General features: G+C 37.1%; 1 protein-coding gene and 1 long non-coding RNA gene across 3 annotated transcripts; one reads left to right on the forward strand and one right to left on the reverse strand.

Moving 5' to 3' along the window:
• The first annotated feature begins 865 nt into the window (after positions 1-865).
• On the forward strand, positions 866-5,077 carry LOC113317807. Of its 2 annotated transcripts, none has more exons than XR_003344030.1 (6): positions 866-1,395; positions 1,866-1,905; positions 1,993-2,056; positions 2,411-2,496; positions 3,450-3,924; positions 4,804-5,077. It is a non-coding gene; the product is annotated as an uncharacterized LOC113317807 (long non-coding RNA). The 2 variants fall into 2 exon arrangements; XR_003344031.1 differs by having other exon boundaries at positions 866-1,291.
• An 851-nt stretch (positions 5,078-5,928) lies between these two features.
• On the reverse strand, positions 5,929-8,610 carry LOC113317193 (pentatricopeptide repeat-containing protein At1g03540-like). The gene has a single exon (XM_026565327.1). It carries the CDS (start codon positions 8,488-8,490, stop codon positions 6,604-6,606), a length of 1,887 nt encoding a protein of 628 aa, XP_026421112.1. The 5' UTR covers positions 8,491-8,610; the 3' UTR covers positions 5,929-6,603.
• Positions 8,611-13,956: the final 5,346 nt, after the last annotated feature.

The raw sequence follows: 13,956 nt of genomic DNA on the forward strand, positions 1-13,956 counted from the left end.
CTTCCAATTCTACCATATGTAGATTTGTTAATTGGTTTGGAAGCAACCTTAGTCCAAACTAGTCCATTTATACATATCATGTTACTTAACGCTAGGAAATAGTTAGAGTTGTCCTCAAATCATATTGTGTAAATGTGGTTTTAGTCCAGCATCTGAAAATTCATATTGTTTGGTTCAGTATTCTGAGTTTACTAAAACATACCGACTCAGTATTGTATCCTGCAACAACATTCTTTTTTGAAAATAATTTGTATTAATATACGATGTTTGCCTCCACTGCGGAAAAAAAAGTAGAAAAAAAAATGCGTGACTAAACATTTTTACCACCGCACTTTGATTTAATACTACTAGTACTCGTGAAATTTAGGAAGCAATTCAAGATGAAGCTTTAATTTAGTCAATAATATTCTGGATTGATTTGTTAGGGAGAATCCGACTTACAGCTGCAATTAAATGAATTAGATTAGATGCCTCTTTTGGTTGGAAACCGGATCAGTATCTGAATTAATCAATATATCAAGGAAAGCAATTGAAAGCAATCGCCATTACACACAAGGAATCTAAAGTTGCTTAATGTTTACTGTATGTTTATGCATAATAAAAGCCTAATAGACACGTGATTTTGATACTAACAAGGAGAGTGAGTGAGCTTTTTCATCAATTATTGTGGTTATTAGGTTACCTTGAGTCTTTAACATACTAGCATTTTCGGTTGTTTCTCTCATGTAACGAGTATGATTTGGCTCAATCTTGATGAAGAAGCTCTACTATATCTTATCTATTCAATCATATTCGTCACCTAATTCTGCATTTCTTTTGTATTAAAAACTCGTCGTTTTATGAGTTAATGAGCTGTACGGCAGGTTTAAATTGACGAGTCTTAGTGGGAAGAGAATGATTACACATCATTATGATAATCGGCGCAAAGACCACATGGGCGAGAAAGACAATGGCAATTGCCAATTTGCCATACTTTATTCAAAAGAACAAACGTCAATAGCTTTATCTTCCACATATATAAACTCGAGAAAACTCGCCTTTTCTTCATCCGCAACAACAACAGAAGCAGCAGCAACACCAACTGTCTACTCAATCCATAAAACCATAAAACAAAAGCTTCATAATTTTGATCAGCTTGAAAGCCTTTGAAGAAGTAACAAAAGCAATTTCAAAGAAGAAGATATGGCAGGAGGAAGGAGATCATTGTCACTGATGAGCAGTGTTGACTCAACAAGATTCTCTAGCCGTCCCATACCTAAGAGAGGACAAGTTAAAGCTTGGATTGTAATTGGTATAGCTCACTCTTTCTCTTCTCTCTTCTCCACCAGTGCTCGACGTTCCGCCAATCATTTTACCCGTCAGCACAGTTAAACACCAGTTTTGATTTTTCGACATGTAAGTTAGACTTGTTTGTGGCCATACATGATGAAATCCGAATTAGCCACTAATTAAAGTAACGAGCTTGAGTTTATTGTACAGTATGAGTAGGGGTGCACATATCCTATCCATACCCGCCAATCCTACCCTACCCGTCAGTGTTGTAACCTTATCCTATCCTACCCATTATTTGGCGGGTAGGGTGCCGGGTAGAGATTTTTTTACCCGCCGTTAAATGGGTAGGATGACGGGTAAAGCACGAAATTACCCTACCCTACCCGCCTACCCGTCTAATACTGAAAAGACAAAGTAACCCTTGTATTGTTTTCTCCTCCTGCCTATTTTTTTGTTATTTTAAAACATATTAGGGGTAAAAGACAAAGTAACCCTTGAATGGATTTTACTTTCTATCGAACCATTTCATCTATTTTTCATTCGAACCATTTCTCTCTTTTCATTCGAACCATTTCATATCCTCGTCTCTGCAGTAGCGAAATGAAGTCTGGGTTTCGATCTGAAGCTGAAGATGTAAGTGATTTGTGTGTTCGATTTGTGTATCGTTATGTGTTTGAATCTATTTTTTGCTCATCTCAATCCACTTTCTTATCTCTGCAGAAGAGAATTTAGGGTTTCAGGCTGCAAGTGCAGTTTGAGGTTTTGTGGGTTTCGATCTGAAGATGTAAGTGTTTAAAGCTTTCAATTTGTGTTTTGATTTGGGTTTCGATTTGTTCTTTCGGATTAGGCTTTCATTAAGGTGTTGATGTGTTAATTATATTTTCTATTTTATATTAGTAACTGATTTTGAAATTTTTATGAAAAACCCTATACTACTGAAATAGAACGTGGGAATTAGGATTTCTCTGTATTCTTTTGCTTGGGTTTGTTTGCTTTGTTATATAAAACCCTCTTTGCTTCATCTATTTGATTATACTTGGTTTTCCATAATGTAAGTGTTTTGAATTAGATTGCTATGTGGCTGCCCTGATTTATTGTGTATTAACTCTTTGCTTCATCTATTTGATTATGCATACAGATATTTCTTAAGAGAAACGATGCTGGTGACCATTTTCCCTCACTTGCAATCTGCTTAGGCTTTGAACTGTTAAGTACCGTTATCAGGTTTGGTTCCCTCCCTTATAGACACATTTCTTGGTTTGTATCTTTGATAATTTTAGATGAATTTTCGTGTCTTTGCTTCTAGTTGTCCGTTGTTTAACATGTATGATATATGGTCAACTGTTGTTCAAGTAAATCAACTGACTTAAGTGTAGCTTATGGAACCTTTTGTCTTATAAAACAATTCTTAACATAGCTCAATAAATGAATTTAGAGAACAAAAAGTAGGTTTGTTCTATTACAGATTGTTTCAGGGAGCAGAGCTTATACCTTGTTACAAAACCTATACATCCCACATATGATGAGCATGATTAGACACTCATACCCCTTAAGAGTTCTTATTCTCATCCAGGGAGAGATGAGAGTCAACGAAAGAGATTACTGCTTGTGACATGTCCTTCCACATTGTGGAGAATCTGGTGGTTTTTTGAAAACATATATGTTTTTTAAAGAACCTTTTCCATGTATAGATTTTCTACTTTGTGAATCCAAATTTTTAGAGAAGCAATATGAAGTAGATACCTTTGTATTTCGCAATTAATGACTGCATTGGTAGGAACTGCATTGGTTGATAACTTTCACCTTAGGTGTTGTTGATATACTGGTGTTACTGTCAGTTAGTATTTTCCAGTTTGGGTGTAGTTATCATGAATGAACTCAAATGGATTAAGTTTTGTGTTGAAGTTTGCTAGTAGAAAGTATTGCGAGCGTAAAGAGTACTTTTATGTAGTCTTTGAAGGTTATGTTAAGAGTGATGTTTCTATTTCATTGTTGGAATGTGGAGATCTTTGTTATGTTATATTAGTGTGGTTAGAAGCCATAGTGTATCAAGCACCCTGTGTAAAAAGCTAAAAATCCCAATATAGACATCAAATATTTCTCATGTACAAAGTAGTATGTTATAGTTAGCAACTGGTACTTATACCTGACTTAGCTCCTTTGTGACTGTTTTACAGGGACTGTCGTAAAGCTTTATCACCCTGATTGTGTTGGAAAGGTTCCTCAATTTGCGAGACTGTGGAGCCCTGGATTTGTAGTAAGCATATCACCACCTCTCTTTTGTTATGTTTTTGTTCATGTTTTGTACATACACATACAGATATGTAGCATGGTACTTACAGATTTACTCACCAACAAAAGACAACAAAAATGGTTCGAAGTTTGATATACTCACTTGGTGGAAAAGCAATGCTGCAAGATTTGATATTCTATCACTTATAGCAAGAGATATACTTGTTATTCCCGTCTCTTCAGTTGCAAGTGAATCTGCTTTCAGTACTGGAAAGCGAATACTTGGTCATTTCCGAAGTTCTTTAAAACCCCGAACTGTGGAAGCATTGATTCTCCTACAAAACTGGTTAAGGACACCAATTGATATGGATTCATCTACATTTGGAGCTGAAGAGAAGGAGGATGACGTCTTAGAGTCAGGTATACAACTTTCCTACATTGATTCTCCTACATTTGTCAAGTCTCTGCTGTTTTCAGTTTCTTACAATATAGTATAACCATATGTATATTTCCATCAGTAAGTATACTGAGACCTCTTAATCAACATTTGTTGGTTCTCCTTCGGTGCAAGGATTTCTATTTTATCATGTTGTTGTAATCAAGTACCATGTAGCTTGAAGTCAGAATTGCTTTACAGTTCGCAGTGCCTAAATCAGATCTTTTGATGACTGTAAAGGATGATTCAAGCATATAAATGCATTGTATTGTATTAGGTGTTGTAGAACTACCTGGCATGTATCTCATTAGGAAACCGTGAAGTTGCAGATATAGCTTTGGTGTCTTTTTATTGATGTAGTGGTGATATATGCAAAGAGATGTGAACTCAGAAAACAAAAAATACGCAAAGGATGACGGGTACTTGAACATGATTAGAGTTAGGTCTCTGTCGTTATTCCTGTGTATGCTTGCACATGGTTTTGTTTGGCCATAATATGTTAAGGTTATAAGATAATGTCCTGCTTATTCAGCACTTGTAGATTTAGGATAACATTATTTCATGTCTGGGTTTCTGCCTTTTCTGAAATATACTGCCTTTTCTGAATACAGTGCTCTGAGTTGCATGTTAGTTCTAAACCTATCAAAGGAGCAGTTTCTTCTTCTTATTTTTCTGTACTTTTTTTGAAGTATAGTTACTATCTCGAACTCATAGAATTTAGCAATTTCCTAGCCTCTTATTTTGTCTTTCAAACATTAACAGATACAGAACTTGTTGTGATATTACTTGATGTTGGTATTATGAGACTTTATCAAATCATTCACTATTATGACTGAATCTAACAAGAGATAACTTGTATGCAGATTTATTTGGTGATCTTAGTACTTATTCCATCATCGTAGATGATGATTGAAGAAGAAGGTCAATATGAAGAGCTTTTGGTGATGATACTGTTATATGAAGAACAAGGTCACGTGAAGAACATGGAATTGGGCTGGGATTCATCGTCTATTTCAAAAAGAATACAACTCTTTTCTTGAGAATACTTTTGTTTGTACATTTTTTATGGTTATGCTTTTGTTTCTAAATTCATTGTTGGTCTACTAGCACAACATGCACGGTCCCTTTTCTTGTTCAGAGTCTGAAATTCAAACTTCAGAAAGTCATGGAGAAGGGGGGAAAAACGGTTATACCCGCCACCCTACCCTACCCGACCCGCCAGAGAATGGGTTGGGTAGAATCTTACCCGTTTAATGGCGGGTAGGGTGGCGGGTAAAAAATTTCTTAACCGCCAGTAAACAGGTAGGGTGACGGGTATAGGCCATGTCCTACCCATCCTACCCGTTGTGCAGCCCTAAGTACGAGTGAGCGAGTGAATGAATGAATGATTGATGCAGAAATTAATCATAGACATATCTTATTAGCATTCGATCAGTCCCATTTTGTCTATTCTTTTTTGGTTTCTACTCGAGGACTTCGCAATATGACTCAATAATTTGCTAATTTAATCTTGAGGAAACTAGAGCTAGCACAAATAAAACTTTGAGAACCGACTGGCCAAATGCATACCTAGAAAAGAAAGAGAATATGATGTTCAAAATTTCCTTCAGCATCGGTACAAAAAGGATCCAAAATTAACATTTTTCAGAATATAGCTTGCTTGAATTTCCTCAGTCCAGATTGCAAACAAAATCTGAAAACCCTGAGACTAGCTCGAAATACGTAGTTCTGAGTTTCGCATCAGCTTTTCCTTTCGAACCCGAACCTCTATTTCCGGTGGATATAACAGATAAGCATCTCATTTTTCAATCCTACCCTTCTTGGATCAGTACCTCATCGGACACTTTACATAAAAGTCTGAGATAACAAATGCAATCAAGGCTAAATGAGAGCTCTGCGTTATGTAATTGTTCTTTGCACAGAGTCAATACATCAGTTTCTTTAACCCTGTCTCTATATTCTATGCAATGTTATACTAGAACATGATATTTGGTAGAATAACTTCCACAATCTGTGGAGATAGCCGTCTTATTTATACTAAAAAGATTCTGCAGAACAGTTACAGATTTGTTACACAGTTTGAATAGATTCAAAAGACTGACTAACAACTCTTAAACAGAAGGGTAAATATAGCCTAAAGACTAGCTATTTACTTGCTCTGTTGACTGACTGACTGACTTAGTTGAGAGTCTCTAGGAACGATAATTGTGTTATCCTTAACAGTTATGTTGTGACTGTGAGGTCTCTTAACCTTTCTTGAGTTTCTTGCTCATGTTCTTCACGTAACATTCAAACCGACACTATTTCCAAATAGTACACGGGCATGTAGCACAGGAGAGATCTTTGTCTTTCCAGAGGAGTAGAATTATCTACCGAGCTTTCAATTTTCCTCTGACAGCCAAATGAAACGAACTAGTAACCAGGTTTCTTGCCTTTCAGTATGTAATGGGTGAATCCAGCTCCTCATATGGTACATTGGTGAATCTGCAAAAATTCACCACTAACGTTCTCTTCGGTGGGTCGTGCTTGAAACCACGACTGGAAAAGATAACAACTGGGAAGCAAACATGAAAATTTTACTCAAGATTATTGTTAGCCAAATTCACTGTTTTTGCAGTTGACCCCAATAAATCTCGTCATCTCAAAGCTTACGTTCCCATTTTCTAGAAAAATTCCTTTTGTTGTAAACCAGCATTAGCTAGATTTGTAGGATTAAGAACCTGACTCCTACTGATCTCAATCCAACTCTTACCAGGCATTTTCTTTACACCTCGTTCCTTCATCAAGCTCCTAAGTTTTGTAGCATCGTCCCACTTGCCAGCCGCTCTATACACATTTCCTAATAGGATGTAGCTCAAATGGTAATCTGGTTTAAGTTCAATCATTTTCTTCGCAACACGTGTAGCCATAACCAAATCTGATTGGGCTGTGCAAGCACCAAGAAGAGTTTCCCAAACAGACATATCACTTTCGAAAACTGACTTTACAATCAAGTCTTCAGCTTCTTCAAGTAATCCAGCTCGACCAAGAAGATCAACCATACAATTATAATGCTCTACGCCAGGATCGATTTTGTACTCTTCATTCATCAATTTGAAATATTTTCGTCCCTGTTCAACCAAACCTGTATGGCTAAAACCAAAAAGTACCCCAATGAAACTAATATAGTCAGGCTTGATCCCTTCGTTAATCATCTCATTAAACATCCTAAGAGCTTCTTCAACTTTACCATTTTGAGCATACCCACAAATCATCGAATTCCAAGTTATCGAATTTCTAACAGGAACCTCTTTAAATACTCTGTGAGCATAATCGATTAACCCACATTTAGCGTAAAGATCAACAAGAGCAGATTCCACAACAACATCCCTCCATCCCCTTTTCTTCAAGTATTGACAGTGGACTTCTTTCCCTTGTCTCACAACTGCTAAACCTGCGCAAGCACGAAGAACAGTCCCAAAACTGTATAAATCGTCCGTCTTTTCCATCTCTCTGAATATCCCAATAACGGATCCAAAGTCACCATTTTGACAATAAGCCCCTAGAAGTGCACACCAAGAAACTGAATTTTTCTTGGGCATTCTATCAAAAACTTGACGAGAACAACTCACTAATCCACATTTTCCATACATATCTACAAGGCTACTCTCAACAATGACATTCCCACAAATTCCAGCAGTAACAACCTTGGCATGAACTTCTTTACCTTGTTTTACTCTGCCTAGATTTCCACAAGCTGTCAAAACAGTTCCAACCGTAAATTCATCTGCAAATGAATTATACTTACTTTGCATTAAATAATAAAATTCTAAAGCCTTTTCATACCGATCATTCCTCGTAAATGCTGAAATCACCGTAGTCCAACAAACAAAATCTGGTTCAGTCATTTCTTCGAATACTCCATGAGCGTCATCCGGGGAAGCATTTTTCCCATACATATCAATTAAGGCACTAGAAATTACATGATTCTTATCGAAACCTCTCACAAAAACGACAGCATGAAAGCAAATTCCGAGCCTTAGATCACCAAGGCCCGAACAAGCTTTAATCATTGCAGAGAGTGTGAATGCATTAGATTCAATCCCAACCTCCAACATTTTACAATAAATTTCCAGTGATTGCTTGGGTTTTCCAGCACGCACATAACCTGATACCATTGATGTCCAGGAGATTACATCTTTTACAAGTAAGTTGTTAAACACCTTTTCACTTTCAGAAAAATCAGAGCAAAGTTTGAAATAAAGAGAGAGTAAACTGTTTCCGACAAAGCGATCAGCTTCGAGGCCGGATTTAATAATGTGGGATTGAATTTGAAGTCCATGGTTGAACGAATTTGCTTTGACAGATGTTTGTAAGAGAGAAGCATAAATAACTGGTTTGGTATAGATTTCTTTAGGATCTGTTAAATTAAGGAGATTGATAGCGTCTAAAAGATATCCTGATTTGCAGAGATTAAGGATTTCTGGGACCCGCGATTGTGTATGACGGTTTAGATTAAGATTGAGAGGGAATCTGGAGTAGCTGTAATGGCGTTTGCAAAACAGCTTCATCAACCTAAGAATTGTACAGAGACGAAGAGACAGTTGGAACCTGAAACCTAACGGCAAGAACTGAGTTCCGTGGATACCGGACAAGTTTGCTCACCTAAAGAACTCGGATTGCTATCAAACGAATCGGTGAAGTTTACTCCCCTAAAAAACTCGTATCATTATTGTCCAAAATTTAGGTAAAAGAATTATTATAATACACCATTCGTTTGACAAGGTCATTTCATAAAACACATGAGAATAGAAAGAAAGATGACTTTGTAATTGTGAAGACAAGATCTGATATTTCAAAGTGGAGAAAGGATGTTTGCAAAGTATTCAAATGGGAAATGATCCTAATGGTATGAAGGAGAAAACCGCTCCGGCGAAACCATCTGCCAGTGACTCACACAACTTCTATCCATTTTATATTTTGCAAAGTTATAACTCAACCATTTTTGTCCACGTTTTTTACGAAAATCAATGCAAGATGAGGATCGATTACTAGTTGAAAATGCGAAGAGAGGATTTTTCAGGATGCTAGGTAGCCTTGATTGCATGAATTGGGTGTGTCATGTATGTCTTTATTATTGGCAAGGCAGTATAAGGGCCACTACTCAAGGCCAATTGTTGTTATGGAAGCGGTAGGTTCTTATCATTGTTGGATATAACGTGCTTTTTTGGACTCCTGGTTCAAATAATGACACCAATCCTTTTCAGAATTCGCATTTGTTTGAAGAACTGAAGTATGAAAATGCTCCAGCTGTAAATTTCACCGTGAACCGCAATAACTATAAGATGGGGTATGTTTTGCCAGATGGAATTTAACCAGTATGGTCAACTTTGGTTCAAGCTTACAGTGAGTTACCTGAAGTCGAGGATCACCGTGCTAGGAGACATTTTTACCCAAAACAGATGGCTTGTAGGAAAAATTTTGAACGAACATTTGAAATTTTGAAAAGAAAGTTCCATATAATTTGTGGACCGTATCGCTCATTTAAACCAATAAAAATGAATAAGGTTATGTTCACATGCATCATTTTGCATAATATGGTAATTGAAAAAACTCGGCGGAGTTAAATCATCTCCAATGAGAGATTTGTACCCTTATTTAGGGAAAATACCATCTCTTATGGGGATGAGAATTCCCTGAAACCTTTATTCTCTACCCCATATATAAGGAATTTGACAAGGGATTATGGGTGAGGAAAGTAGGGTGAGATGTTCACCGATAGCTGAATCGTAGGACAAGTAAACTTCGAACGGTAAAATGTTTACCGATTTCAACTGTCGTCACTATATTGTTCACCGACCGATATTAGGTTCAATGATGGAGTGGACAATTGAACTATTCTGAACCATTAAACGTTTAAGTTAAATGCCTAGACTCACTACAAAACAGATAGTATTGTAAGATAATGGGATAGAATAATTGTATAAAACAAAAGTTACAAGAAAACGTGAGTTAAATAGAAGGATGCTTGTCTACTAACAAATCACCGATCGGTGAACATTGCGCTTTGCAGAAACTGAGTATTAGTAAATTTATTTGTGTGACCTTTTTTCGTTTACACTCTCACACCCGATCTTAACCATTCATCATTCACAATGACTATATATTCTCCATCGTAGGATATCAACGGTCATTTTTCCAAAAAATCTCTATAAATCACTCTAAACCAATTGATTTCTTATTTCTATTCTTCTTACTATATTTCTTTGATTTTTATCTTTATCTTCTACTACTCAAGTTCGTATATTTTTGTTTGATTCGGAATGGTTAATAATTTTGTACAACGGGAAGAAATTGATCTTACTACTGCATATATTTATGTGAATTGTGATGAATTTATGGGTGCGCAACAAAAACATATTTGTTTTGGATTCGCATTTACCAAATTTTCGTCGAACGCAACGGCAATCCTGATGGAAGGGATTGGGGTGCCTTAAAAACCAAGATGAAGGAAATAAAAAAAAAAGATGTGAGAGAGTTTGTGTCGATTCTTAACGCTATATATCAGCAAACTAAAAGCGTTGCGTCACATGAAGATTTGGTAAGTTCTGTTAGAGCACTGCTCGGTCAAACTCGCATGCGTTGCTATCTTAAGCATGTTTGTCAATGTTAGTGATCAAAACGATATGTCTTGATTTCTAGTCTACTTATAGATGTCTCGGACTAGGATACAGATTGTGTACTTGAGCATTAGACTTCACGACGTTCATCATTTGAAGACGAAGAACTACTAAGGAGAGCTTGTGGAACTTCATCAACAAAAGGTATGTGGAAACTGAAACTCATATATCACTTGGAAATTCTATTTCTACTCTATCTCCTATATTGATACATAAGTCGTAGTGTTGTATAGTTTTCTACTATGCACATTTGATATTTCGAGCTGAGTTTAACTCGCTTACATATTTCTTGAAATATGTGTTGGTAAGCTTTTGCTTCGATCAAGTTCATCTTATATTCTTATAGATGAGGCAAAACGAGTTGTTGGTTTTTACGGGATTGAGGAGACGACCGTGCAGAGGAAACTCCTTGAACCGAGCGAACTGTCAAACCTCACACAGATGCACTGCAAGAAGGGAGTGCTTTGAATTCGAGAGATCAATCCGTAAGACTCCGGCCTAAACCAAGACAATGTCCATTCCAAAGTCAATTCAGTCACAAGAGAGGATGGGTCGATCTGTAGGAGGGAAGCTGACAAATATGTGAGATCAATGGTGATCGAAGATTGTTGGTGTGTTGTGTATTCTACGTGAAGAAATAATATAAGCTCCGATTGATTGAATTTGCTATGTTGAAAGTAATTGCTCAGACATTGAGTTGTTAATCTCTTGTTGTCTGTTTGACGTAAGATTGTCCTGTCTTCATTCATGATTCAGAGGCTTATTTATATTGCTGGAATTGTAAACACCATGATCCCATGAAGTGTGAAAGTTACTGGAGTCCAAGAGTGGAGAAGTGGAAATCATGTCAAAACCAGTTGCTCATTGTGCGGAGACTTGGTCGATTTTCCATCCACTACTTCGCTAACTCCTCCAACTGATTGCACGACTTGTTCACATTCTCATCGTGTGTATGAACACACGTGCCGTAGACCTCCAAACTAAAACCCTAGTTAATATCCCCCTATGTAACACGATTGATGTCTCGTGATTGTGGAGTCTGCAAGGCAGACGTGTATTTAGTTAGTCAGTTGCTGACTTTATGGGACGATGATTCCTTGTATTGCTGAGTCAAACGTGATTTGAAAATGTTCTAAGACTCATGAATTGAACGTGTCTGTTGAGACAGAGTATAATTCTCAAGTAAGTGTTGATAGTTAAGGCGAGCAAATATTGCTCATTCGATGAATTGTTGAATATTTATAGTTGAACCAATATTCCTTGGTTTGAGCAAATATTGCTCGTCATATGAATTATCGGTAGCATGACCGAGATTAAAATACTGGCAACTGAACCGAGTATAATTAATAAAAATGTTTATCACGGGATCAACGTAAAATTAATAGCGTTTGAATATGGAATTATGAACCTTGAATTCGAAAACCCTAATTTCGATCAATTGCTGATCAATTGATGATTTATTGAAAATCAACCACGGAGTGAAGGAGGGACCGGCTTTATGGGATGATGACTCTACCATGAAGCTCCCAGATGCTCAAGTGAGCAAATACCAGAGTCTCTTGAAGTCCAGTTGATGAAAGGATGATTAAATGTTGGTTTAATCATTTTTCAAAATAATGCTCGTCTGAGCGTTAGGTAATAAAACCTAATTATGAAGAGATGAGGGACCGACAAAGGGATCATGAAAACCGGCCCTGGTTGGTCACGAGATCGATTGACGATCATTTTATGAAAATTCCAAGTCGTTTGAAAGAGTTCTGGACCTAATACGTGTAATTGCGCAAATTAGGTCAAATTGTGAAAATGCATGGGACCAGCTCCTTGCAAGCCAAAGAGACAACCTTGGTCAGTCAAGGTAACATGCTCACATCGCCGAAGTGTCTGTGTCTCAGTCCTGAGAATTTTGATATTTTCTGATGTGCGTTTGAGCAACATTTTGAGAAAATATGAAGAAATCAAGGATTTTGCTGAAACTGAGGAAACTTCATAAGATGAAGGAAATAATAATAATAATAATAAAATGAAGGAATCATGAAGTGTGGGACCCGCTATGGACAAGGCATGTCCGGCCGGCCAAAGAGCCCGGTCCCATGGCACTTTTCCTAATTTTATATTATTTTCATGATTTTAGGGAAATGTCATGAAATCAAGGAGTTTGTTGAAATCAAGGAGTTTCCTTGAAGTGAAGAAGTTTCCATGAGATGAGGGAAAGAAATAATAATAATAAAATAAGGGCATGTGGGACCGGCTTGGACATGGTCGGCCGGCTAGGGCCCGTTCCCACGAGTTTCCCTAATTTTATGCCTTTTCCTTGATGTGAAGGAAATATCATGAAATCAAGGAATTTCATGGGATGAAGGAAATAATAAAATAATAAGGAGCGCAAGGTGTAGGACCGGCCACAACTAGGGCATGACCGGCCGGCTAGTAGGCTTGGTACCATGACACATTTCCTAATTATTTATTACTTACGGAGGAAACACCATGAAACTGAGGAGTTTTCTGAAAATGAAAGATATTTGTTCAAATGAAGGGATTTTCATGAGATCAAGGAAAATAATAAAAATATGATAAAATATAGAATTGGGCATGGGACTGGCCACGACGTGACTGCCGGCCGGTGGGCCCAGTCCCCTAGCGTCGTGGCTAATATTTTATTATTTATTATTTTCTTCCTATTTTGCATAGGTTCATCGTTCCTTCGTATTTTGGAATGCTCGTTCGTGCATTCAGGGTCTCGTTAGTGTGTTATTGCTGAATACACTTGCACCATTTTGGTCGGGGCTTACTCGATAGCGGCTCCGATGCCCGTACGTTGAATATTTATCACTAACCCATGGGATTCTGCTGGGAAGAACCACGAATTGAAGTAATGAAATATTATGAAGAATGTAGAATATTTTTGAATATTCATTTAATGAATTTAAGGATTAAAGATAATTAATTGATGGCTGTATAGTAGAAGACATGATGTCTAGGAGCATTAATTATCTGAGAGTCGAGTAATATGAGCTTGTAAAAGTGTCATATTTCTTTTATATAGTCAGGGAAAACATTGTTACATCCTGAAGACGTTATTGCTCTATACTAGCAGGCAAGCTGTGTAGGAGCCGTCCAATCGCTCGATTTTATATAGAAGTAATTACTGAAATTGCTCAGTATTCATGAGATATGTCGTTGCCTCAGCTGAGAGACTACACATCTACATATACTCTGAGAGACAGTATTCTCAGTCAGAGGTTCTTGTGGCATGAGATTTCATGCTTCAATGAGAGACATGAGCCTCAATATTCGTCTGATTGATGGATCCGGAATATGTATTATTATGGTTTTACGATTTTAGCCTTTGTCGAAAAT

This window comes from Papaver somniferum, chromosome 10 (genome assembly GCF_003573695.1).
Source record: "Papaver somniferum cultivar HN1 chromosome 10, ASM357369v1, whole genome shotgun sequence".
NCBI lineage: Eukaryota > Viridiplantae > Streptophyta > Magnoliopsida > Ranunculales > Papaveraceae > Papaver > Papaver somniferum.

Bases quoted from the DNA above. Each gene is read 5' to 3' on its own strand.
- LOC113317193 (XM_026565327.1), bottom strand. From the start codon at position 8,490: ATGAAGCTGTTTTGCAAACGCCATTACAGCTACTCCAGATTCCCTCTC.